Consider the following 25212-nt stretch of genomic DNA (forward strand, 5'->3'; position numbering starts at 1 on the left):
AATTGTACATTTCTATGCATTTCATACTTGGTATTGGATTAGTACAGTTTGGAGTAATTAAAATCATTTGAAGATATTTTTTCACTCACCTAATGTTTCTTCTAAACACACTTGACATTTATCTATCTCCCTTCCACAACCCACTCCACTTTCAAAGCTTTACTTGTGCAGGCCATCATGATCCTTCACCTTGTTTACCATTATGCGCATGTGAGCTGTCACAAAGGCTGTGCCCAAAGACACCAGAATAGGATATTATTTAGTGATAGGTGGCAATCGACCCATTTTTTCCTCAAGCACCACACTCTCCTTGAAGTTCTTAGAGAGAACCATCATGATGGTTATTGAATGCTAGACCATTGGGTTTAAAGAGCCAACAATATTAATGAGACATATGTTTCATCTACTTCCAATACCTCGACCAGTACTTTTAGAACCACCTTCCACACATAATGATTTACATTTGTATACATGTGCCCAACTTCCAGATATAATTGTGAAGGGCCACAAAGATTCCAAGCCAGCCATATGCTCCAAAGAGTGTGAAGACATCTCTTTTTCTGCTAAACAGTGCAATGAGTGACCTTACTAAAAGAGTGTGTGTGGGCACGCGCACGCTTGTGTGCATGTGCATGTGCACGCAGCACGTGCATGCTCTTAAGCAATGGTTGTTAAGGAGCAAAAAAGGTAATAATTAAGGAGATTACACCATAGGGATAACACACCCCTCATGCTGAAAGCCAGTTAGACATTACAACTGAGAGTTGAAGAAGCATCAAGACTGACAGCAACTAGTGGATCACACTCCAGAAGAGTGCAAGCTTTCTGTGACTTCCTTATGTAAGTGCACATAAGCTCAGAGGCCGGCTCACTTCGAGCAGCTCTCAATCCTTGTTTTAAAGCTGTGGGGATCTTCATCACCAATGCTCTTATTTTTTGACTTTTTCTTCTTCTGCTTCTTTACCTTTATACTCTGTTGGAAAACACATTTTAACATCTCCTTCTTGGCCATCTTCTGAGACCTGGTGACCGGACCGCTAGATTTGCGAGGGTGAGAACTATTCCAATTCCTATGATGCTTAACTTGCTTGTCTGCGGACTTGCGGACCAAAACACGCACAAAGCCTCCATCAGGGAAACCTTGATCATGAGCATTTTCATGCATGTCTCGCAGATTGAAGGGGGCTACCTTTCCATGAGTCCAAACATTGCCCATTGCCACTGCTACTGCTTCAAATTCCTTAGCAAATTGAGTAGGTACCTTCACTTGCTCTTCATATATTCCATCCGGTATCCTTCTAATTCCAGATGAGTCCTGAGTGCAACTTGGACCTTTCACCGCATTCTTCAGACCTGCTACAGCATCATGGCCCCTCTGATGTTTACCAAGAGCTCCATTGTCTTTCGCAACATGTTTGCTTTTGAAAGAATCCGTGCACTCTCTTTTTGCTTCTTGTACAACCATCTTCCAGGTCCTACCATCATTCTTTCCAGATGTTAAAACAGTTTCCACAGCCATTACACCCTTCCCACGTGCAACATCAGGCCAGCTTAGAAGATGCTGGCAAGCATTGCAAAGAGCTGAAGATACTCTAAGGCCAGATGGTATGGCTAGTACCACACTATACCCACGCTGCCCTAACTTATGCAAAGCTGGTGCAAAATCCACATCTCCTGAAATCGACAAAATGGTGCCAGGGGCTGGGTTGTCGAGCGCAAATAAAAACATATCAGCCAATATTGCTTTGTCTGCTGCATCTTTCTTTCCATGTGGAACATCAATCAAATTGACTCCTGTCATTTGGCAGCCTTGCCTGGTGTGTCGCGGAATCAACGAAAAATCTCCGTATGCGGAGAACACCCTGATGGGCCCTTGCATTTCTAAATCTACTTTAAATGTCCTGCGTATATGTCCAGAAACCTCCTCCACATTGACTCCATGTGGAACAGCACAATTCTCAATATCCCAGAAAATTGCCACAGGTTGCAAAGACTCTGTGGACATGGATGCATAAGTGGCCTCTCGCAGCTCCTGATTGCACCTTCAACGTCAGCTTGCAAGTCCTACAAGTCATAGAACAACCTCTATCAAACAACTCACCATCTGCACAATAGAAAGTCAATGCATATGCATTGGCCATTGGGTATGATATGCATATAATGTCAACGTGAAATACTTTAAGAGAACACAAGCAAGGATCTTGATAGCTTGACTGTTGATAATTGCCTCATACACGACATGCAACCAACACATTAGTTGAAAAATAGAACATTTGGATATCAAAACATGCACTGCAGACAAAAATCATAACCACAGATAGTAAGGGTTTGCAAAGCCAGTGAACTGACTCATCTCCTTCAATTCCTCCTCAATCGCCTCCTCACTAACTGTTCTGTTCATCTTACAGCTGAAGGAACGAACTTTCTCTGTGCCTCTCCCTGGATTCACCTCCATATTTCTTTCTATACATACCCTTTGAGTCCTGAGCTTGAATGGTCTATTGCATTTTCTGGCAGGTAGATGAATGCAGCATTCAGAAGGACTTAAACATGATCCCCATACTAAATAACTTCCTTTCCCTTTGTGAAGGTCTGCAGGAATGAAGAGATGAGCACATGAGAGAGCAAACGCACAATGTGTGTGTGTGTGTGTGTGTCTCTCTCACAAATTGCTGACGTGTCAAGCCACTGAAGACCCTGACACAAATTACTGACGTATCAAGGCACTGAAGACCCAGAGGGTTAGGAGTCCCTAGCCCCCTAGTCAACCTGCATATCCCGGCCGAGGGGCCTAAACCCTAGCAAAATCACAAGAAGAAGAAGTCCTCACCAACTTACAGACCCTCGGCGAGAGGCCCATGGGTTAGGACACACACACATCACACTTGCATGAGAAGCTGATGACATGGCAGCTGTACGGACGCCTGAGATTTAAGTTGACATGCTGATGTGGCAACTATACGAACACCTGCAAATCACGTTGACATTGATGACGTGGCACTGCTGCTGTACGGACAGCCCATGAAGGCACTAGCTTTTGGGGACCAGATGCTTTTAGAACCTGATGCATTTCATGGAACTGATTTTGGTAGGCCAAGCTTTCAAATGTAAAAGGGTTCACTCTCTGGCATTCTACAGATGCAGAGCAAAGCCGCCAGTGTTGTATCTCGTTGAAGCAATATAAAGAAATACAAAAAGGGGCACCACAATTTGGGACCAATGCACTCTGGGGGTGGAGCTACGCCACTCCGTGTCTCGTGTGAAGTCTTTCTTTCACTTCAATTGTTTGAAGTGCTTAAAAGTCTGTTCAGTTTGTTTAAAATGGATTTTATCTGTTTTGAACTTGTTTTGGTGCCGACTTGAGATTGCTTGATCCTGCTTTTGATGCTAATTTCGATAGGAGATTTTTGGATACTCATGGCTTGAGCTTTTGCAAGAGGAGTATTAAAGAGAAGAATTGATGCTTGATAATGTCTGAATATCTCATGGCTTGGACCTTGTTGGTTATTTGCGGGAGGAGTATCAAAAAGAAAATTGGATACAGTCTAAGATGTATTTACTCTTGGAGCCTCCAAGCGCACGAGCTACGGTCCGGGGAGCGTTTGGTTGTAAAAGGCCTCTATATCTCATGGCCCGGACCTTTTTAGGTTATTTGCGAGAGGAGTGATAAGAGAGTCATTGAATAGCTCTTGGCCCGGACTTGGATTGTTATTTGCAGGGGGTGTTCATCGATGATTGTATGTTTCTGTGTCTTGTGACATGCATATGCAAAGCATCTATGTTGCATCATGATGTGCCGTCCACTAAATTGTCCTAATTTGGTGAGATTGCCTGGGTAAGTAAATTTAGTGCATCGAGACACCCGTTAGATCAACGCGGTTTGGGTGTGATGGCTAATTTTGCTACGCTAGAATATCAAGAACTCCTATAAGAAATGACCCTCGAAAAAAAATTTGGAGCTAACTTTGAGTTGTTTTGCAAATATAATTGCGGACAATTACTCCTCTTTCAAAAAGGGGGGATGCCACAAACTGCTAACGTGTCAAGCCACTTAAGTCCTAGAGGGTTAGCACTCCCTAGCCCTAACCCTAGTCAACCTGCAAATCCTGGCCGAGGGGCCTAAACTATAACAGAAGCAAAAGAACTCCTCACCAAGTGGCCCATGGGTTAGGATTTTAATCCTAACCCCCAATAACTTATGATATCCTGGGCTGCTGCTGCTCCCCCCCCCCCCCCCCCCCCCCCCACTCCTGCCTCCCCCCCTCGCCATTGCTCTCCTCTCCCCCCCTCAGCCCTCGCGTTGCGTGCTGTCCCTGCTGCACGCTGCCCCCCGCTTTACCCCCTCCCTGCGCGCTGTCTGCCCCGCGAGTGTTGTTGAGCCTACACCTAGCCAGCGTGCAGTCCCGCCCCGCTGCCCCCCTCTCGTTCGCTGCCCACTGCCCCCGCCATTCCAATCCCCCTTATCCCCCCCCCCCCCCCCCCCCCCCCCCGAAGGCCTCGCTTGAATTGCCTTGCAGTGGATTCACACTTGGATTCTTCTTGCCGAGTTCTCAAGCGTCAGCCTTCTCGCCCTCCCTTTTCCTACAGAGCAACAGACACTAATGGAGGCTCATGCTCCGCCCCAGAGGGACTCCTCCGACGCCCCCTCGCCCGACTCCGCTAAGCCCACCATTCGACTTGCTCTTTCACCGACAGAGCAAGCGAGCCTAGCCGCAGAGGTAGAGCGTTTACAAGCGACTTCGGTCATCTGCAAGATTCTCGGCACCCGACCCAGCAGAGGAGAGCTGCGTGACCTTTTGAAGGCCCACCTTCTCGCAAAGGTGGACAAGATCTTGGACGTACAGATACTCGGACGAGGCTACTATCAGATCGAGTTTGAGACCTCCGAGATGGCGTCCAAGGTCATCGCCATGAGTCCTTTGACCATCCGAGCAGCTCGAGCCCGCTTTCGACAGTGGAGACATGGTTTTGACCCTGCTTCGGATGTTCCGGTAGAGGAGGCAGACATCCCCGTCTCCGTCTGCTTTCCGGGTTTGCGGAGGGAGTACTTACCACTTTTGTCCAAGATCGGCTCAGCCATTGGGACTGTCCTCGAGACACATCGCACGACAGCCTCAGTAGCTGCCAAGGAGGCTGGCATTCCCTCAATTCGCGTTTTGGTCAGAGACACTCACACGCTCCCGAAGGTTATTCTTCAGCCTCGGGTGAGTGGGGGTTGGTTTAGACAGTGTGGAGTATTCGGACATCCCGAACCAGTGCTTCATTTGTCAACAGATGGGCCATCTAGCGAAGGCCTGTCCACGGAGGAGGCCTCGACCTACACCACAGACTCAGCCCCAGCCGGCAAGGGCTGGCCAACAGACACAAACAGAGGCACAGCGCACACATGCAGAGCCACTCTCTGAGCCTGGGGCTCCAGCGGAGGAGGGATGGTAGCAGGCCCGTGGTCGACGACGCCAAGGGACATAGCAACAACCTGGCACTCAGAGTGGTCCTCAAGCGCCTACTCAGCAGCACTAGGTTCCCACGGGGAACCGGTTTGGTCCTCTTGAGCAGGATGAGGTCCCTGCTCCAACCCCCACCCCAGCTTCACCTTCGACAACCCCTCCCCCCCCCCAGAGTTCCCCCCCTCCTCATCATCCTCCCCCCCCCTCCTGCTCTCGCCACCTCTTCCCCCCGCCCCTCTACCTTTGCCGCTCCCTCTCGGCCCTCTTCTCTACCGCTCCCCCCTGCTCCTTCTCCCCCCCCTCCCGCTTCAGTTACACAGACGACCCAGGGAGCAAGGCCTTCTCCGGCTGCTAGGAGATCTCTTGGCAGCGCCTTTGCCACGAGTCGCTTGGCGAGAGAGGAACAGCCTTTCTTGCGGCCCCCTCTGCAAGTACAGACGTCTCCCCTTGCAACTATCCCTCGTGGTTTGACAAGCATTGACATCCTGCGCCGATGGGACTTCTTCGACTACGACTTTACCCGTTTTCTCGGCGACCCCTCAGCAGACCATGAGGCAGCCTGCTTCAGGGTCCATGTTCTGTTCCTTGCAGCTAGGGGAACAGAGGCCTTGGACTCAACAGTTGGCTTCTCCTTTACCCTTTGCGGCAAGGACCAGACTGAGTGGACTCTCGACTCAGTGTTGGGATGGCTGCACACAAAAGTCCTAGAGTTCTCTCACCACATGGGAGAACTAGGAGTTACAGATATGCTTCAGACTTTGTGGCCATTGATGATTGGCCAAGTTTGCGATGACACCTCCAGATACAGCAAGATGTAGACACATTGTGGTTTACTTCTTTGCCGATACACAGTGCTTGCCATGCTATGTATACATTCATGAGGACTCCTGGACAGAGGAGATTGCTTTACGTACAGCTCGCACTGCTTGGGCTTGGGCCCGGCACTCGTTGCAGTCACGCCTATCTAAAGGACGTTCGGATGCCAATTACTCCTCATCCAAGCCAGCCTCGTAGATAGCCCCGTCTAGCTGCTGCGGCAACATATGTTCTCTCTCGCTCCCCATGAGGATCGTCTCATGGAACGTGCAGGGACTAGGTGGGCCCCAGTTTCAACGTCAACGGGGCCAACTGCGCCAAGAGCTTCAGCGCTGCCTTGTGGGAGGAGAGATTGATCTCCTTATGCTTCAAGAGCACCATCTGTGTGAGCCGCATTAGACGTTGTGGTCAGCTCTTGCGTGGACGATATGATACTTTTTGGTCAGCTGCTTTTGGACCTGGAGGCATCCAGGGTGGGGTATGTATGACTATTGCGGACTCTTTGCAACAAGCCATTGCGGGCAGAGGGATTATTGTGCCAGGTAGGGCTCAGTGGATTACTATGCAGGTTCAGGGTTTCCTTGTGGGCTTCCTGAACATCTATGCGCCCAATGTGGCGAGTGCTCGAGCAGAGTTTTGGTCACAGATAGTTGAGTCTCTGCCACAGGCAAAACGCTGGTGTTGCGTGCATAGGAGGGGACTTCAACATGTTGGAGGACCCTGCTGACAGGATTGGTGGTAGCCATGCTACTGTGCACGGAGTTGAGTTGGTAGCTTGGGAGAGGTTTTGTATGACTCTGAGGGTCTCGGATGTTTGGCAGCACTCTAGTTTTGTGAGGCCCCCAGACAACCTTGTCTTCTCTCGTTCGGACCGCAGAGTGGGAGGAGTGAATCTATCGCGGAAAGATCGCTTCTACACTAGTGACCATTTCAGTGACTTGGGTGGGACAATTGGCATTCTGGCAAGGACTTCCTTCTCGGACCATGCACCAGCGATCCTCACAGTGGCAGACAAGCAGAGGAGTGGGAGCACGATGCTTCGCATCCCAGAGAGGGTCTTGTTGGACTCTGCACTCAGAGAGCGAGTAGAGGCTCTATGGACAAAGAGCTTGGACAGGCATGATTCTCCTGCTAACAGAGTGGCCTCAGGATTAGCTCAGATTAGCCGTTTCTTTCTCCAGGAATCTTTGGCTCGCCGGGCTGCAGCGAGAGAGGAGGAGAAGCGTCTCAGACGGGGCATTGCTTCGCTATAGAGGATGCAAGAGCAGCATCCAGACAGTCCTTGGTTGGAGGAGCAGCTACAACAGGCTCGACAGGAGCTTGTTAGCACAGAGGAGAGGCAACATGAGTTTGCTTTCCACCAACAGGCATCTCAGTGGACCCAGGTGGACGACAGAGTGACTAGTGCTTTCTTTGAGGCAGTGGGACCTCGGCATTCGCATGCCAAGGTCAGTCAGTTGCGGAGGCCCGATGGCTCAGTTGCTTCTGAGCTCAAGGATATACGTGCAGTTGCTATTGACTTTTACCGTGAGTTATTGTCTACAGAGCCCCAGTCAGAGCGTCGGGATGCATGCAGAGAGCAGGTTTGGGCACAGATGCCTTGTCTTGTGACTGAGGAGATGCGTCAGAGGCTTGAGATGCCACTTCAGCTTGAGGAGTTGCACACGGCTCTTAGGGCCCTCCCCCGTGGTAGCTATCCAGGTGAGGATGGGCTGACTCCCAGTTTTTTCTTAGAGTACTGGGACCTGCTCGGCCCAAATGTCTGTAGTGCTTTTCCGTACATTTTGCACACAGGAGTGATGCCTGACACCATGAGTGAGGGCCTGATCTACCTCATTCCCAAGGAGGGTGGCTCCTTGGATGAGATTCGACAGTGGCGCCCCATCACCATCCTCAACTCAACCTACAAAATTCTTGCCAAGGCTCTGAGCTTGAGGATTCAGCCACTTCTAGAGAGCCTTATACATGGGACTCAGACAGGTTTTGTCAAGGAACGCAGTACAGAGTTACCCGGAACGCGGAACGGGAACGGCGACGGGGACCCTCGCGGAACGGGGGAACGGCCAGAGGTCCGGAACGGGAACAGCGCGGAACGGGAGGCATAAAAAACACCCAAATAATGCTTGAGAAGGGAATGGGTGTGAGGGGGTGCATTTTAATTTTTGAGTCCTAGCACACTAAAAAAACACCTAATGTTCACTGCAAATTTGCAAAAAACTACCTATTTCTTCCCATTTTTGAGAGTTGGCCGTTCCGAGGCCGTTCCGGACCGTTCCAAGCCGTTCCGGCCGGCCGTTCCGGTATCAAGTGGTCACCCGGAACGGCAAAACGTTCCGGGGCGTTCCAGCTTGGCAGAGGGGGAGGGAACGGCGTTCCGGCCTTCTAGGGCCTACGGAACGCGTTCCCCGGTAACTATGACGCAGTATCCTTGACAACATCTTTACTTTTTGGGAGGCTTCTGCCCTAGCACGGCTCCGTGGTGAGGACCTAGTGATTCTTCTTTTCGATTTTGAGAAGGCATAGAACAGAGTTGACTGGGACTTTCTAGAGGGCACTTTAAACAAGATGGGCTTCTCAGATGCTTGGATCAAAGGGGTGTTAGCTTTGTACAGACAAGCTCGCAGTCTGGTACTTTTGGCAGGAGGTAGAGGTGATCGCTTCATGCTCACACGTTCGGTCAGACACAGCTGTCCTCTTGCCCCCTTCCTCTTTCTGTTCTATGCAGAGGCGATGAGCAGGTTTTTGGTGTCGCAGCAGGTTGGTCTACGAGGCTTAGCACTCCCTATTCGGGAGATGAGCTGCTGGACGCTAAGTTTGCCGACGACTCAGCCTTGTACTTAGATGGCCAGGAGGCCAACCTTCACAAGTGTGAGCAGGCTCTGGAGACCTTCAGTTGTGCATCGGGCGCACTGATCAACTCGCTTTCTCGGTTGGTAGTGCTCCTGTGCCCGATTGGATGCCAGGAGAGGGTTTTAGGAGGATACCCCCAGGGACTGCAGTTCGGTACTTGGGCTGTTAGGTTGGTTTGGACTTGTCTCCCGAGCAGCAGATTTCTCCCCTCCCAACCGAGAAAGCCACTATCTTTCTCCAGTTGATCAGTGCGTCCGATTGGATGCCAGGAGAGGGTTTTGGGTGGATCCCCCCAGGGACTGCAGTTCGGTACTTGGGCTGTCAGGTTGGTTTGGACTTGTCTCTCGAGCAGCAGATTGCTCCCCTCCTCCTGTCTATCAGAAGGATGTTGTTACATTGGAGCTCAGCACGACTTTCTTTGGCTGGCAGAGTAGTAGTGGCCAACCAGGTGTTGTTGGCGACTATGTGGTACATCACTTCTTGCTGGATCTTCTCGAGTTTTTGTATCAACCAGGTAGAGAGGCTGATCAGGAACTTCCTTTGGTCACGGCGTGACACTCAGGTAGCCCGAGCAAAAGTGGCTTGGCAGGTCATCACTCTTCCTTGTTCACAAGGAGGGCTTGGGATCATTGACCCAGCACAGCAGAGCAAAGCACTTCTTGGGAAGTTCATCGTCAGAGGACTCCTTCCAGGTAAGGAGCCCTGGAAGGAGTTTTTGCTACAGCGGCTTCGTGCTAGGGTGCCTCAAGCAGGAGGCCCCTGGCAACCTTCGATCAGATGGATCTTTACAGAGATGCGCAGAGTTGGTTTGAGGAGGAGATTGGAGGACCGCTTTGCTGTGAGTCTGCTTCGATCTTGGGAGCTCTTGCGGCGAGGCCTGGAGCAAAGACAGCCTACTTGCACGGAGGAGCACCTTCGACAGCCCCTTGTCTGGAACCCCATGGTTAGCACTCAGAGAGGCCACTTGGTTGGTAGTCGGCCTCATGTTTCCTGGGGTACCATGGCAGCGGGTCCAATGCGCTCTCTAGGTGACTGGTTAGAGTTTACAGGCTTGTCAAAGGAGGTGCAGGGTCTCCAGCTACAGGGCATGAGAGGGGTACAGAGCATGTGCCAGGACATCTCAGAGGCAGTTCCAACTGAGTGGCTCACGCCTCTCGAGCCAGTAGCACCCAGGTGGATGGGAGCCTTCACACGACTAGAGGTTTTCATCTCAATCAGGGCCTGCTAAGAGACTGTTCCAGCCCTTTTCTTCAAGCTTCAAGGTGGGGGACGCCTACAGCGAGTAGCAGTAGAGGCCCCGCAGGTGGCAGAGTGTTGTTTTCAAAGGATCCGAGTAGTGGGCATCTGTGGGAGGACCTGTGTCATCGATCCTGACCCAACACCTCTTAAGACTAGACACTGGAGGCTGTGGGCTTGGGAGTGCTATCCACTGGCACGAGTACAATGGGATCCTGGTGAGTGGCTCTGGAGGGACCCTTTCTCTTCTACAGACCACCGAGGTGTCCCGTTCTTTCAGTACACTGTTCGACTAGGACGTCATATACTTACAGCACAAAAGGAGGCCCGCCCCGCTGCAGCACCTCATTGGCAGGAGAAGGGTTTCACAGCTGAGTTCTTGGCAGCCTTCTGAGAGAGGTTGTGGGACTCCAGACAGCCGAGGCGAGTCACCTTGTTTCAGTGGCTGGTTGCACACATAGCTACAACAGTTGGGAGCTAGTTAGTGCATAGTGGTCTCTCGGCCGCATGTGCAGCTTGTGACCATCTTGTGGAGAGTCAGCATCACTGTCTTTGGGACTGCCCCTCGGCCCAACGGGTGTGGCTACGAGTTCTTCACTTGATGCCTGCTCTCTCCACGGCTCGTCAGTACACTTGGGGAGCAGCGGCTTGGTCCACCCTCACGGGCCCGGCACTTTAGTTTGAGCTATCTTCCACCAGCAGGATGATAGTGATGCAGGAGGGGCGACCTACACTCCAGCCTGCTACGAGCTTACTCCACAAGAGTGGTGCAGTGAGAGAGAGGAGTGTTGGGAGCTCATCAGTGGCCTAACACTCTGGTTCATCTGGCGGGCGGGCCCGTTGCTTCCGCATCTTTGAGGTTCGCTATGTGCCACACACTTGTGATAACGTGGCAGCTATACAGACGCTTGGGATTTACACTGACATGCTGACGTGGCAACTGTACGTATGTCCACAAATGGTGTTGACATTGATGACGTGGCGGTGATGTACTTTGGCAAGCCAAGGTCCTTTAAACATGTACAGGGGTTCACTCTCTAGCATTCTACCCGTGGGAGATGCAAAGCAGAGCCGCCAATGTTGCACCGCATTGAAGCAATATAAAGAAATACCAAAAGAAGCGCCACAGTTTGGGGCCAGTGCACTTTGGGGGTGGTGTAACAAACTGCTGACGTGTCAAAGCCTAAAGAATGGAGCCAACTTACAGATGCCGGCCGAGGGGCCTAAACCCTAAGAAGCAGTAGAAGAAGTGTCACAGAGTGAGGACGTGGTAACCCTAATTGCTGAAACCCTAATTCTGGAAACCCTAACCCTAAAACCCACAAACCCTAATTTCTACCAAAAACCCTAACTGCTGAACCCTAATTCTGGAAACCCTAACCCTAAAACCTGCAAACCCTAATTCTAGAAACCCTAAGAAGAACAAGCAACAGAAGAAGAAGTCCTACCAACTTATGGGGATCCCATCCGATGGGGTCCCAAGTGGCATAAAGGCATTAAAAATAAAGCAAAACACACTCAAAAGACTTTGCACATCAAAATATGATGATGTGGCACCTGTACGGACGTCCCGGAATTCGCGACGGATTTTTAGGGAAATCCCGAAATTTTAGGAAAATGATTTTTTGGGGTCAGCTTTTCATATTTGATGCTTTTAGGCTTTGGGCCTTTAAATATGAGCCTTGGGGGCCCTCTCTGGCACTCTTCAGCGTGCAGATTGCAGAGCAGGTGCTCCCCGTCTGTTGTACTTTGCGAATCAGCAGTAATATAAAGAAATACCGAAAGGGGTGCCAAGGTTTGGAGCCAATACTCTCTGGGGTGGAATTCCGCCACTCCGTGTCGCGTGTCGTCTCTCTCTCTCTCTCTCTCTCTCTCTCTCTCTCTCTCTCTCTCTCTCTCTCTCTCTCTCTCTCTCTCTCTCTCTCTCTCTCTCTCAGTTCAGTTGTTATTGAACAGTTGTTATTGAAGTGCTAAAAGTCTGTTCAGTCTGTTCTTTTCTATTGGCACGTGGTGCCTGCATTTGTGACAGTGGTATCAGAGCATCAAACGTGTGCTTTTCTGAAAGCATACCGGTCCTACAAAAGAGCAGATAGAGCTTTATTCGAGGTATCTTTGCCCTCCAACCCGAACTTGAGCATACCGGTCCTACAAAAGAGCAGACAGAGCTATTGGAATTTGGACTTATTAGCCACTCCCACCCTTACTTCATCGCGCATCGGGCGCGCTCCTGTCTTCAGCGCAGTGTTTTACAGGGCATAAGCCAATTAAGATCACTTGCAAGAGAAGGATCCAGATTTGTTTCAAGTCACTGTTCTTCTCAGAAGCAGTGCCATGCAGATGTTGATGTCTACAGCTACCAAGCAGCATACTCCAAGTACTTGGCAAGCTTTCAAGAAAATTTTTGCCTGAAGTTATATGGTTTTTGACATCTTCCTTCGAAGTGTAACTTCTGGCATAGTGGGATATCCTGAAATGCTTGCCATGGAAACCCTAGCAGATTATAAATTGAAATTTCTCGACATCTCTCAGTAGATGTCTCTTCACGAGCAGATGACCTTGGAGGTTCAGTGTGATTGCTATCTCTTGAGACTACCATCGCCGCCAAAGAAACACTGATTGTCCAAGAGCTGATGGACCATGTTGTGCTCGGCTACGATCTCATGGAAGGAACCTAACCCTAATTTTTGGTGCAGGTTTCAAGATGGAAAGTCAGTCGACTTTTCGAGCTCGATTGATGTCGAGATTGCTTTTTAAGTTTAAGTTCTGTTTGATCTTGTTTGGTGATCCTGTTTGGAATTTGTTTGAAATGGATGATATCTGTTTTGAACCTGTTTTGGTGCCGATTTGAATTGTTTGACTCTGGTTTGATACTGGTTTCAATGATTGGTGATTTTACTCCCGGGTGGAGAAGTGAGAAATACTGTTTTGGTATTGTTTGAACCTCGGAACGACGCAGGCCGATGCCTGGGGAGCGTTTCGTTGTATGTTTGAAAACCTCCGAACGACGCAGGCCGATGCCTGGGGAGCGTTTGGTTGTATGCTTGTAAAATAATTGTTGGTGTGACTCCCGGCCCGGACCTGGATGGTTATGCGGGAGGAGTATTAAGAAGTCTGAGCAGTGGTTACTCTCAGCACCTCCAAACGACGCAGGCTGCGGTCTGGGGGGCGTTTGGTTGTAAAAGGCCTCTATATCTCCCAGCCCGGACCTTTTTAGGTTATGCGGGAGGAGTGATGAGGGAGTCGTTGAATATCTCCCGGCCCGGACCTTGTTAGGTTATGCGGGAGGAGTGTTCATCGGCGGCTTTATGTTTCTATGTCTTGTAACATGCATATGTGAGCATTTGTGTTGCATTGTGATGTGCCAACCACTGAATATTCCTAATTGGATGAGATTGCCTGGGTATGTAATTTTAGTGCATGAAGACACTCGAGGAAGATCAGTACGGTCTCGGTGTGATGGCTAATTTTACTACCCCGGAATATCAAGAGTTCCGATCTGGACGAAAGGAGAAGCTAACTCCTTGATCAAAACAGCCGATAGGAGCAGCTAACTCCTTGATCAAAAGAGCAGAAAGGAGAAGCTAACTCCTTAATAAAAAGAGCAAATTGATTGTCCCTCGGAATGTCTCTCGGAAATTTTTGAGCTAACTTGAGTTGTTTTGCAGATATGCTGTAATCGCGGACGATTACTCTCTTTCAAGAAGGAGAGATGTAACAAACTGCTGACGTGTCAAAGCCTAAAGAATGGAGCCAACTTACAGATGCCGGCCGAGGGGCCTAAACCCTAAGAAGCAGTAGAAGAAGTGTCACAGAGTGAGGACGTGGTAACCCTAATTGCTGAAACCCTAATTCTGAAAACCCTAACCCTAAAACCTGCAAACCCTAATTTTTGCCAGAAACCCTAACTGCTGAACCCTAATTCTGGAAACCCCAACCCTAAAACCTGCAAACCCTAATTCTAGAAACCCTAAGAAGAAGTCCTACCAACTTATGGGGATCCCGTCCGATGGGGTCCCAAGTGGCATAAAGGCATTAAAAATAAAGCAGAACACACTCAAAAGACTTTGCACATCAAAATATGACGATGTGGCATCTGTACGGACGTCTCGGAATTCGCGGCGGATTTTTAGGGAAATCCCGAAATTTTAGGAAAATGATTTTTTGGGGTCAGCTTTTCATATTTGATGCTTTTAGGCTTTGGGCCTTTAAATATGAGCCTTGGGGGCCCTCTCTGGCACTCTTCAGTGTGCAGATTGCAGAGCAGGTGCTCCCCGACTGTTGTACTTTGCGAATCAGCAGTAATATAAAGAAATACCGAAAGGGGCGCCAAGGTTTGGAGCCAATACTCTCTGGGGTGGAATTCCGCCACTCCGTGTCGCGTGTCGTCTCTCTCTCTCTCTCTCTCTCTCTCTCTCTCTCTCTCTCTCTCTCTCTCTCTCTCTCTCTCTCTCTCAGTTCAGTTGTTATTGAACAGTTGTTATTCAAGTGCTAAAAGTCTGTTCAGTCTGTTCTTTTCTATTGGCACGTGGTGCCCGCATTTGTGACAGGTGGAACTATGCCACTTCATGTCTCGTGTGAAGTCTTTCCGTCTTTCTCTTTCAGTCGGCTGTTTAAAGTGCTTGAAAGTCTGTTCAATCTGTTCTTTTCCGTTGGCACATGGTGTCGTCCCGTGTGTGTGTGTGTGTGTGTGTGTGTGTGTGTGTGTGTGTGTGTAGTAGTAGTTCTAAATCTATATATATATACGCAAACGAATACTACCTGTTCACAGACCAACAATTCTAGAAAAGTACAATGGATTTGTACAATAATCTATTTGCTTTTGAAAATAAATTTTGTACAAGGTAATGAAGATAACAGAATATAGCTCAGGAATCCTCAAACCCAAAGTCTGGGAAATTTTGCTTCACAATAAGAGATCCACCATTTATTAAGAACAGAACGTTTTAATCAAGGAAAGTAGCCCTCACCTACACCCATAGCCACAAGAAAACAATTCGTTAGCACGTGACTGTACGTAGGTGATGCTGGGCATCCCAGTTGTTATCCATGTCACCATAAAAAAAACATAGTTCTTAACTTGTAATTTGTTTTTTTTTAGATGAAAAAGTTTCTTTTTAGAAAAAACAAAGTTTCATGGCTTTTCTGCCAATCTGAAACGGAAAGTGATCATCCTCATAGAGCAGCCATAAATCTGATTCTAGTGTTTTTCATACAAAGCTTTCTTTAGCCAATCCTTAAGATTACCAGAACTTCGTTCCTAACCAGATAGGAGCGACCTTAAAATCTATTGATTTATATACAAGCAATCTTAAGCCATACCTAATCTTACCACTTCTTTTGTAAATACAACTTTTCGAACCGATCCTATATTTGGAACCAGATTTATAACCAAGCTGGGATCACACCCAAAAAAAACAACTCAGGATTTACCTCTATACATTCCTGAGATACCCCTATCTTAGATAAATTCATAACTTTATTCAACAAATACCCTTGCTATTATGTTATGTCAAACATATTGCTGCCATATGTTAGCTAATCAAATGTATACCACAGTACACTCGACGACTCGGTCATAAAAGAGCCAGCTCAGACATCGTCCGAGAAATGTCTCAAAAGTCTCCGGCCAGGCTCAGATAAATGGAAAATTTATGACAACCTCATTGTATCAAGAACCCCCTTTTTTATTTTTTATAAAAAACCAACGTACAAGTAGCTTATTGTTTCATACACAATAAGCTGTTTAGAAAAAAGACCAATTAAAATCCGTTTGAGAGAAAAAAACCAGCAGTCAACGGCTAGCACTTATTATTGAATATTCAAGGTTCCAAATGGATAGTAAAAATCAGTGTGTATGCTGACTAGGTGAACAGTAATAGGAAACTTTCATTAATAATCTCCGTTAGTGAAGTAAAAAAAGTCCAGATACATTTGAAACCAGCTATCATCCACTTTCCTGTATATGTTGCCATTCATTTACTTCCAAAATATCCGGAAAGGGCAATACACCAGCAATATTCAGTAAATTCCGAAATTCAGTAGTTTCAACGTCTGTTCTAACAAATTCAGTCCAAGATTAGTACCATTATCTAGAGTACACTTTGTTTTTTAACTTACCATGGTACCCGAACTTACAGGCTCACTATTTTTTGTTTATTTTTAAGTTTAACTTAATTTAAGAAATTCCAACATTCAATTCGAGCCATGAAGTACACCCTACAACAGTGTTAACCTCCTTTTGGGAAGTAAACAAAACTCATAGAAATCCCAATTTCCATTTAGACATCATGCCCTAGTAATTAGTACAGTCATCATGAGCATACCATCAAAACTTGGCCGTAATCCCAGCTAAACAACGGTTTTCAGAACTCAGCCATTATTCGCCACTCCCCTTATTTTACGAAAATTTATAAGCGAATCACAACTTCCCATTTGTTTTTTACGTAAACCATAGTGAAATTCCCAATGCTTCATAGCAATATGAGAAAACATATCATAAATAAGAACGAAACAGCTATCCAATGCCTGGTTTATTTTCCAAAAAAACAATTTTTTAGCAAGTTTCAAGAATTCCATTTACCAAAAAAATACGCTACAACCAGATCATCCGACTATACAACAATTCAAAGAGCAGAACAGATTTAAGTTAACCTGTAGATTAGGAGCCGAGGAAACCTCCACGATCGTTTTTTCAGATTTTTTCGGCATGATGCGACCACAGCTTCAGTAGATATTCTCTCACACAGTAATGAACTCACACACAGAGAGGTGAAAACGGAAAAAACGCTGCTAAGTGAGTATGAGTACTCACCTTTATTTATACAAGTTGATGCCATCTGCAAAAGACACGACCCACAGTAGTACCAGCCCCTCCAATCGAGGTCGCTTTATGCGGCCCCTTACGCGCTAATTCTGCTTACCCTAATCGGCTGCAGATACCCCCCCACAGTACAGGCGGTAGCGTGCAGCAGGAGGCACGCTCACTCAATGCAAGGAGTAAAAGCCACCCACACAGTATTTCTAAATTTACCCTAAAAAAGGTAAAGATAACAATAAGTTACATGCAAGGATAGGTATTGCCTGCCACCTTATGGCCCCCCAAATAACTAAGCATTCCCATAGCCTACACCCAATCGGAGTTATTGCAACCGGCCTCGAATCTATTATCATATAATTCCCCGAACTTTATAATAAGCTCTTGGCATACTAAAAGGTGAGAGATTTACCACCATTTGGGTAGTTTTATTTAATTTTCCATTTCGGTCTCGGAGTCGTATAGTGTGTTTACAAAAGAGAAAGTGATATTTTTTCAAAAAACCGAGTCGAGAGTCAATTTTCCAGAGCAACTTCAGTTCTATTGCACACTTAGTGAAACAAACCATGCTATAGAGCATTTTCTGAATAATGAACACATAGTATAAAGTTAAATGCACGGACAGCTCATATTGTACACCACATACCTAATTTGTAATGGATAACAAACTATTCCATAGTCGATACCTGGTCCGTAAATTAGTTAAGAATTTTATTGTATTAAGCCTCGGATGATCATAAATAGCAGTTTTACACCTACTTCCCAACCCTATAGTAAGCTTTATGTCATTCAACTATCACTAGGGTAAAAAATCCACCAATCATAAAGGTGAGAGTATAACCAGTTTTGGGTAAAAAACAATTTCTCTCTAGTCTAGGAGTCAAAAACCAGTGGGTCTATATAAGATGGGTGATATATTTACAAAAAACAAAGTCCAGAGTAACCTTTTCGGAGTTTAGCATCTTCAGCTAATCTGCTTACAAGGTGTATTTAATAAATTATGGCATACAGTCAAGAACAGGTTTTTTCAATAGCAACTGCACATCTTTATCTGTCCAGTACATCTACTTGAAGAGCAACCTTACTCCGTTATGAACTTCATTTATTTCCGAAGTTAGGAGCCTCGGTTTCCCAAACCAAGTGGTGGACCTATCAAGACCGAGTGACTCGAGTGACTCTTTGGGGTCGAGAGCATTTCAAAAACAATATCCGATTGGCGATGGTTGCTGAGGTACTGGGCCTAGGGCCACAGTATTATTACATAGAATATTCAATAAATCAAAGTTTTTCAGATCGGTTATACCTGCTAGCCCAGTTTCTACCTTCTTATAAGATTTTCTTGTACCGTAGTTATGGTCATCAACTAAGAGGATATTTTAACATTACTCCCTGCACTCGGGTGTATGGGGTAGTCTTGGCGACTCGTATCCTACCTTTGGCCGATCGTCCAAACACGTGCTTCTACTGTGACAGTTGTTTGTGTGATCATGTAATGGGCGGTATAATAGAGATGTAGATGAAGGGCTCCTGAAATAATCATCAGCTAAGCTTTTTTGTCCAGTGAAAGATTTTGTGTGTGTGTGTGTGTGTGTGTGTGTGTGTGTGTGTGTGTGTGTGTGAGAGAGAGAGAGAGAGAGAGAGAGAGACATGTGTATGGCTATATTCTGGGATGTCCCTTCACTTCGTCCCTTGTTGCTGATTGTAAGGCTGTTACCTCGCATTTGTCATGGTATCTCACCAATCCCCTCAAGGTAACTCCCTCCGATTCTTCACTAGAGTAAAGCGCTCTCTCTCACTTTGGCTCGGCGCTCTCCTCGACAAGCATACTTTCTTACGCAAAAGGGGTATGCCAGGTTGATCAAGTGGTGGATGACACACTCTCCTTTCCTATTGCTGCTCTTCGTTATGAGCGAGGACCCCATTATTGACATTCGTAGCAGCATATTTAGCAGTTGCTTGCTGGTATTTCCCAAGTGCCTCCATTACTTGCGGATTCCCGGCTTTCAGATTGGAATCTCACCCATACTAGGCTGGACTACATATCCGCTTGGTCAGATTATGCTTTATTGCAGTTCGATGCATGGATTGTGTCTCTCGGAAATCAGCTCTAGTCACTCTCCAAGTCTTAGTTGTGGTGGCAAAGAACGTTGTCTTGCATTTGGAAGAATCATCTACCTTTAAAAGAGAGCATTTTCTTATGGCAATGCATAGTGAGTGATCTACCAGTTGGTACCTCTTTGCATGTACGGGGCCTCTTTGCATGTACTGGGCATCGCCCCCTCTCATTGTGTCCGATGTCATGGGGCTGACGAGCCTGTGTCGCATTTGCTTTGGGATTGCCGCTACTCCAGGACTTTCATCAAGCAAGTGTCCTTTTGCTCTGCGCCTTCGTTTCCCCTCCGGAGTCTTTCACAGATGATTCTGGACTTTTGGAGTACTTCAACCGCCACAGTCTCTGTTTGAGGTCTTCTTTAGTTGGGTCATGTCACAAACTGTTGACGTGTCAAACCACTGAAGACCCAAAGGGTTAGGACTCCCTAGCCCTAACCCTAGCTGACCTACAAATCCCAGCCGAGGGACCTAAACCCTAGTAGAAGCAGAAAAAGATGAAGTCCTCACCAACTTTTAAATACTCGCCGAGTAGCCCATTATTAAAATGGGGTTAAGATTAAAATCCTAACCTAAAAAACTTATGGGACCCCAGCCGATGGGGCATAAAATAAAGCACGCGCACGCACACACACACACCAAACCTTGCGTAGAAGACATGCTGATGTGGTAGTTCTATGGACGCACGCGAATCATGCTGACTGTTGCTGATGTGGCAGCTGTATGGAATTTCGCGTTTTACGAAGACATGCTGATGTGGCGTTGTTGTACGGACATCCCCGAGGGCTTAGCTTTTAGTGACATATGCTTTTCATGTAACTGCTTTTGGTAGGCCAAGGGCCTTTAAATATGTGCAAGGACTCACTCTCTGGCATTCTACCTACGGGAGATGCAAAGCCTCAAGTGTTGTACCGCGCTAAAGCAATATAAAGAAATACGGAAAGGGGCACCACAGTTTGGGGCTAGTGCACCCTGGGGGTGGAACTCTGCCACTCTGCGTCTCATGTTAAGTGTCTCTCTTTCAATTCAAGGCGTCTAAAATCTGTTTGGTTTGTTCTGTTCCGATGGCACGTGTTGTCGTCCCGTTATCAGAGCTCCAATCGTGTGCTTTTTTGATAGCATACTGGTCCTTTCAAGAATAGACAAAGCAAGATGGCGTTTCTGGATTCTACACTGTCACAAACTCCTGATGTGTCAAGCCACTGAAGAACAAAGCCAACCTGCAAATCTTGGCCGAGGCGCCTAAACCCTAGGAAGCAGTAGAAGACGTTTTATCAACTTACAGAACCTTGTCGAGTGGCCTCATTTTAAAGAAGCTCCCACCAACTTATTGAAGAAAAGAATGAAGATTTAGACAAATTCTTGGTGGAAAAGTTTGCCAGAGCAGAGTACAAGCGTCAACTAGAGGTTGACGCATTGGTCAAGTACTCCAAAGACCCAAGATTTGTGAAACACATGAAGAATTACCCGATTGATGAGATTTACTCGAGATGGCAAGAGGCCATTGATTCTTCTCTCAGGTCGGGAGGAAAGCTGAAAGGATAGACAAGCGCAAGAAAGCAGAACCTGTACCCGCAGAAAGAACTGGACAGAATTCTTGAAAGAAGAACCAAAGGACAACCAGAAAGAATAAACCAAGAAATTTCAGAGCAGTTGAAGAGTGCGGAAGAAAAGGAAAGACGAAAGCCGGGCTGGTAACAAGCTTTGTGAGGACCGATCGTGGTCAGATGGACGAAAGTGCCAAACTTTGCAAAGGATGGAGCAAAGTGACAAACCAGGAAGCCCTTATCTTCTTTGATGGAGAAGCCAAGGCCAACTTCATTTCAACCAAATTGGCGGCTTGACTTGGAATTACGCCCGAGGAAATGGGGCCATCGGCCGAGGCTATTCTAGAGGCACCCAGACGGGATGTTCAAATTACACCTATCATTGGCAAACTACGTTTGCATTGTCAGGGGTCTTTAGGGCACGAGGACTTTTACATCATGCCTTTAGAAGGGTGTGACATCCTCCGAGCAATCCCTTGGTTCCCCAAGAACAATGTCGTGGTCGATTGTCACAAACTGGTGACGTGGCAGGCCCCCGGACACAAACACACACACACACACGTGGATTGCTGACGTGGCAATACGGACAGACTATACGGACGCCCGCTTTATGCATTGAAAAGCTAACGTGGCAATTGTACGGAAACCCGGATTTTTCTGTTGACAAGCTGACGTGGCAAGCTGTGCGGACAGGCCCACAATTTGCACTGACAGCTGTACGAAAATTCCGTGAATTACGCTGACAGCTTTTACTACAGATTTTTGAAACAATTGCTTTTGAGAACTATTGCTTTTGAGTTTGAAGCTTTTGGGGCTCTGCTTTTAGCACCCCTTGTAAAACTTTATAAGTGGCCTTGGCTCATTCTCAGGGCATTTGGACGTAGGGTCTAAGAGTGAGCGCCCGCGGGCTCATCGTACTTTGCTCAAAGATTAATATAAAAATAAATACCGAAAGGAGCGCCAGTCCTTGGAACCAATACCTCTTGGCACGGAACTACGTCGGGTCATGTCGTTGTTTTGAAGTGAATCTCTGTTGTGTCGCGATAGAATCTAGACTTGGGGTGTCCAAGACAGTGACCAGATGAGCAAGAAGACCAAGGAGTTCAAGGAAAGGGGTCATCCCGTCAAGTTCAAGACGTTTTCAAGCTACCAAGACACCCATCGAGCCCTTGAAATTACACAACAGTTTGACGTCGCGTTCTCTGGAGATCGGTTCACAGAACACTCCAAGGTGCAAAGGGTGGACCGTGGCATCTTACTTGAAAGGAAATGCAGACATGGGGGTCTACTCTGTTGTTACACACAAAAGCACTTGCGACGTGGTTAAAATTCAAGAGAATTTTCACGTCAACTTGGATATCAGATGAATAGGAAATAATCTCCTTCATACGGCAAAAAGTTCGGTCATAGAGTATGGCATATTTGTACGATATGGGCATTCGAATTTCGTACACCGTACGGAAGCTTCTATGGGTTTGCGCTCGGTCATAACACATGCTTTCAACAACTCTTGGACATAGCGCTACTGAGAGAGAAAAATGCCACCAATTTTTTTTTTTCCGAGAAAAAGATCCTTCTATTAGTCAATGAAACTGCCCATAGGGCTACAACCACCTCTGCGAGAGAGGGCTAAAACAAGCATGATGGGGAGACTCCCAATGAAAAAACATCAAATGTACAAAGAGGCTAAATCAAGAGATGGGAGGAGGGAAAAGCCACACAGGTGGTCGGTAGTGCCATCTAAGTACACCCTGGACCATGGTGTAAAAAGGCCCAGGACGCCAGAGTCGAAGGAAAGCCTCTCTATGCTCCTGCATGCGTCGGAGCTGCCCTATAGTCTCTCGATCTATCCTCTGAGAGTGTGGATCGGCTCTAGCCAAAGATCGCGAACAGTCTGCTGGTGGCACAGGACGAGCCTCAAATATGCGGAAGCAATGAACCAGAGTGTCAGGCCACTAATGAGCTCCCAACACTCCTCTCTCTCACGAGTCACTGCACCACTCCTGGGGAGTAAGCTCTATGGCAGGCTGGAGTGTAGATCGCCCCCCCTGCATCACTATCATCCTGCTGGTGGAAGATAGCTCAAACTGAAGTGCCGGGCCCGTGAGGGTGGACCAAGCAGCTGCTCCCCAAGTGTACTGTCGAGCCGTGGAAAGAGCAGGCATTAGCCGAAGAACACGAAGCCACACTTGTTGTGCCAAAGGACAGTCCCAAAGACAGTGACGTTGACTCTCCACAAGATGGTCACAAGTTGCACATGCGGCCGAGAGACCACTATGCACTAGCCAGCTCCCAACTACTGTAGCTCTGTGTGCGACCAGCCACTGAAACAAGGTGACTCGCCTCGACTGTCTGGAGTCCTACAACCTCTCCCAAAAGGCTGCCAAGAACTCAGTTGTGAGACCCTCCTCCTGCCAATGAGGTGCTGCAGCAGGGCGAGCCTCTCTCTGTGCCGCCAGTATGTGACGTCCCAGTAGAACAGTGTACTGAAAGAAAGGGACATCTGGGTGGTCTGTAGAAGAGAAAGGGTCCCTCCAAAGCCACTCTCCAAGATCCCACTGTACTCGTGCCCATGGACAGCACTCCCAAGCCCACAGTTTCCAGTGTCCAGTCTCAAGAGCTGTTGGGTCAGGATCGATGACACAAGTCCTCCCAGAGATGCCCACCACTCGGATCCTCTGAAAACAGCACTCTGTCACCTGCGGGGCCTCTATTGCAACTCGTTGAAAGCGTCCCTCACCTTGTAACTCGAAAAAAAGGGAGAAAACAGTCTCTGAGCAGGCCCGGACTGAGATGAGAACCTCCAGTCGTGTGAAGGCTCCCATCCACTTGGGTGCTACTGGCTCGAGAGGTGTGAGCCACTCAACTGGAACTGCCTCTGAGATGTCCTGGCACATGCTCTGCACCCCTCTCATGCCCTATAGCTGGAAACCCTGCAACTCCTCTGACAAGCCTGAAAACTCTAACCAGTCACCTAAAGAGCGTGCTGGACCCGCTGCCATGGGACCCCAGGAAACATGAGGCCGACTACCAACCAAGTGGCCTCTCTGAGTGCTAACCATGGGTTCCAAACAAGGGGTTGTCGTAGGCGCTGCTCCGTGCAAGTAGGCTGTCGCTGCTCCAGGCCTCGTCGCAAATGCTCCCAAGATCGAAGCAAACTCACAGCAAAGCGGTCCTCCAGTCTCCTGCTCAAACGAACTCTGTGCATCTCTGTGAAGATCCATCTGGTCGAAGGTCGCCAGGGGCCTCCAGCCTGAGGCACCCTAGCACGAAGCCGCTGTAGCAGAACTCCTTCCAGGGCTCCTCACCTGGAAGAAGCCCTCTAACTAAGAACTTCCCAAGGGCTCTGCTCTGTTGTGCAAGGTCAATGATCCCAAGCCCTTCCTATGAACAAGGAAGAGTGATGACCTGCCAAGCCACTCTGGCTCGGGCTATCCGAGTGTCACGTCCTGACCAAAGGAAGTTCCTGATCAGCCTCTCTACCTGGCTGATACAAGAACTCGAGAAGATCCAGCAAGAAGTGATGTACCACATAGTCGCCAATAACACCTGGTTGGCCACTACTACTCTGCCAGACAAAGATAGTCGTGCTAAGCTCCAGTGTAACAACTTCCTCTTGATAGACAGGAGGAGGGGAGCAATCTGCTGCTCGGGGGACAAGTCTAGACCAACCTGACAGCCCAAGTACCGAACTGCAATCCCTGGGGGAATCCACTTGAAACCCTCACCTGGCATCCAATTGAGCACAGGAGCACTACCAACCGAGAAAGCCACTGTCTTTCTCCAGTTGATCAGTGCGCCAGATGCACAACAGGTCTCGAGAGCTTGCTCACACCTGTGAAGGTTGGCCTCCTAGCCATCCCAGTACAAGGCTGAGTCGTTAGCAAACTCAACGTCCAGTAACTCATCTCCCCGAATAGGAAGTGTTAAGCCCCGCAAACCAACCTGTTGCGACGCCAAAAACCTGCTCATCGCCTCAGCATAGAACAGAAAGAGGAAGGGGGCAAGAGGGCAGCCCTGTCTGACCGAATGTGTGAGCATGAAATGATCACCTCTACCTCCTGATAAAAGTACCTGACTGTGTGCTCGTCTGTACAAAGCTCACACCCCTCTGATCCAAGCATCTGAGAAGCCCATCCTGCGTAGAGTGCCCTCCAGAAAGTCCCAGTCAACTCTGTCATAGGCCTTCTCAAAATCGAGAAGAAGAATCACCATATCCTGACCACGGAGCCTTGCTAGGGCAGAAGCCTCCCAAAAAGTAAAGATGTTGTCAAGGATACTACGCTCCTTGACAAAACCAGTCTGGGTTTTGTAGGATGAGTTGAGGATGGTGATGGGGGCCGGGGCGCCACTATCGAATCTCATCCAAGGAGCCACCCTCCTTGGGAATGAG

General features: G+C 47.9%; 1 protein-coding gene and 1 pseudogene across 2 annotated transcripts in view; both read right to left on the minus strand.

The window, feature by feature from the left end:
• Positions 1-668: 668 nt before the first annotated feature.
• The window catches only part of LOC147463402 (uncharacterized), a 32381-nt gene continuing 7837 nt past the window's right edge, over positions 669-25212 (minus strand). For both annotated transcript variants that reach the window (XM_086528755.1, XM_086528764.1), the window contains one exon: positions 669-2064. In XM_086528755.1, coding sequence (XP_086384881.1) covers positions 869-2005 — 1137 coding nt within the window. In that variant the 5' untranslated portion in view covers positions 2006-2064 and the 3' untranslated portion in view covers positions 669-868. The remainder of the gene's footprint in view (positions 2065-25212) is intronic.
• Positions 16294-23734, minus strand: LOC147463403 (uncharacterized; annotated as a pseudogene).

The sequence above is a fragment of the Adiantum capillus-veneris genome, chromosome 2 (genome assembly GCF_014529385.1).
Source record: "Adiantum capillus-veneris isolate H3 chromosome 2, ASM1452938v2, whole genome shotgun sequence".
Taxonomy (NCBI): domain Eukaryota; kingdom Viridiplantae; phylum Streptophyta; class Polypodiopsida; order Polypodiales; family Pteridaceae; genus Adiantum; species Adiantum capillus-veneris.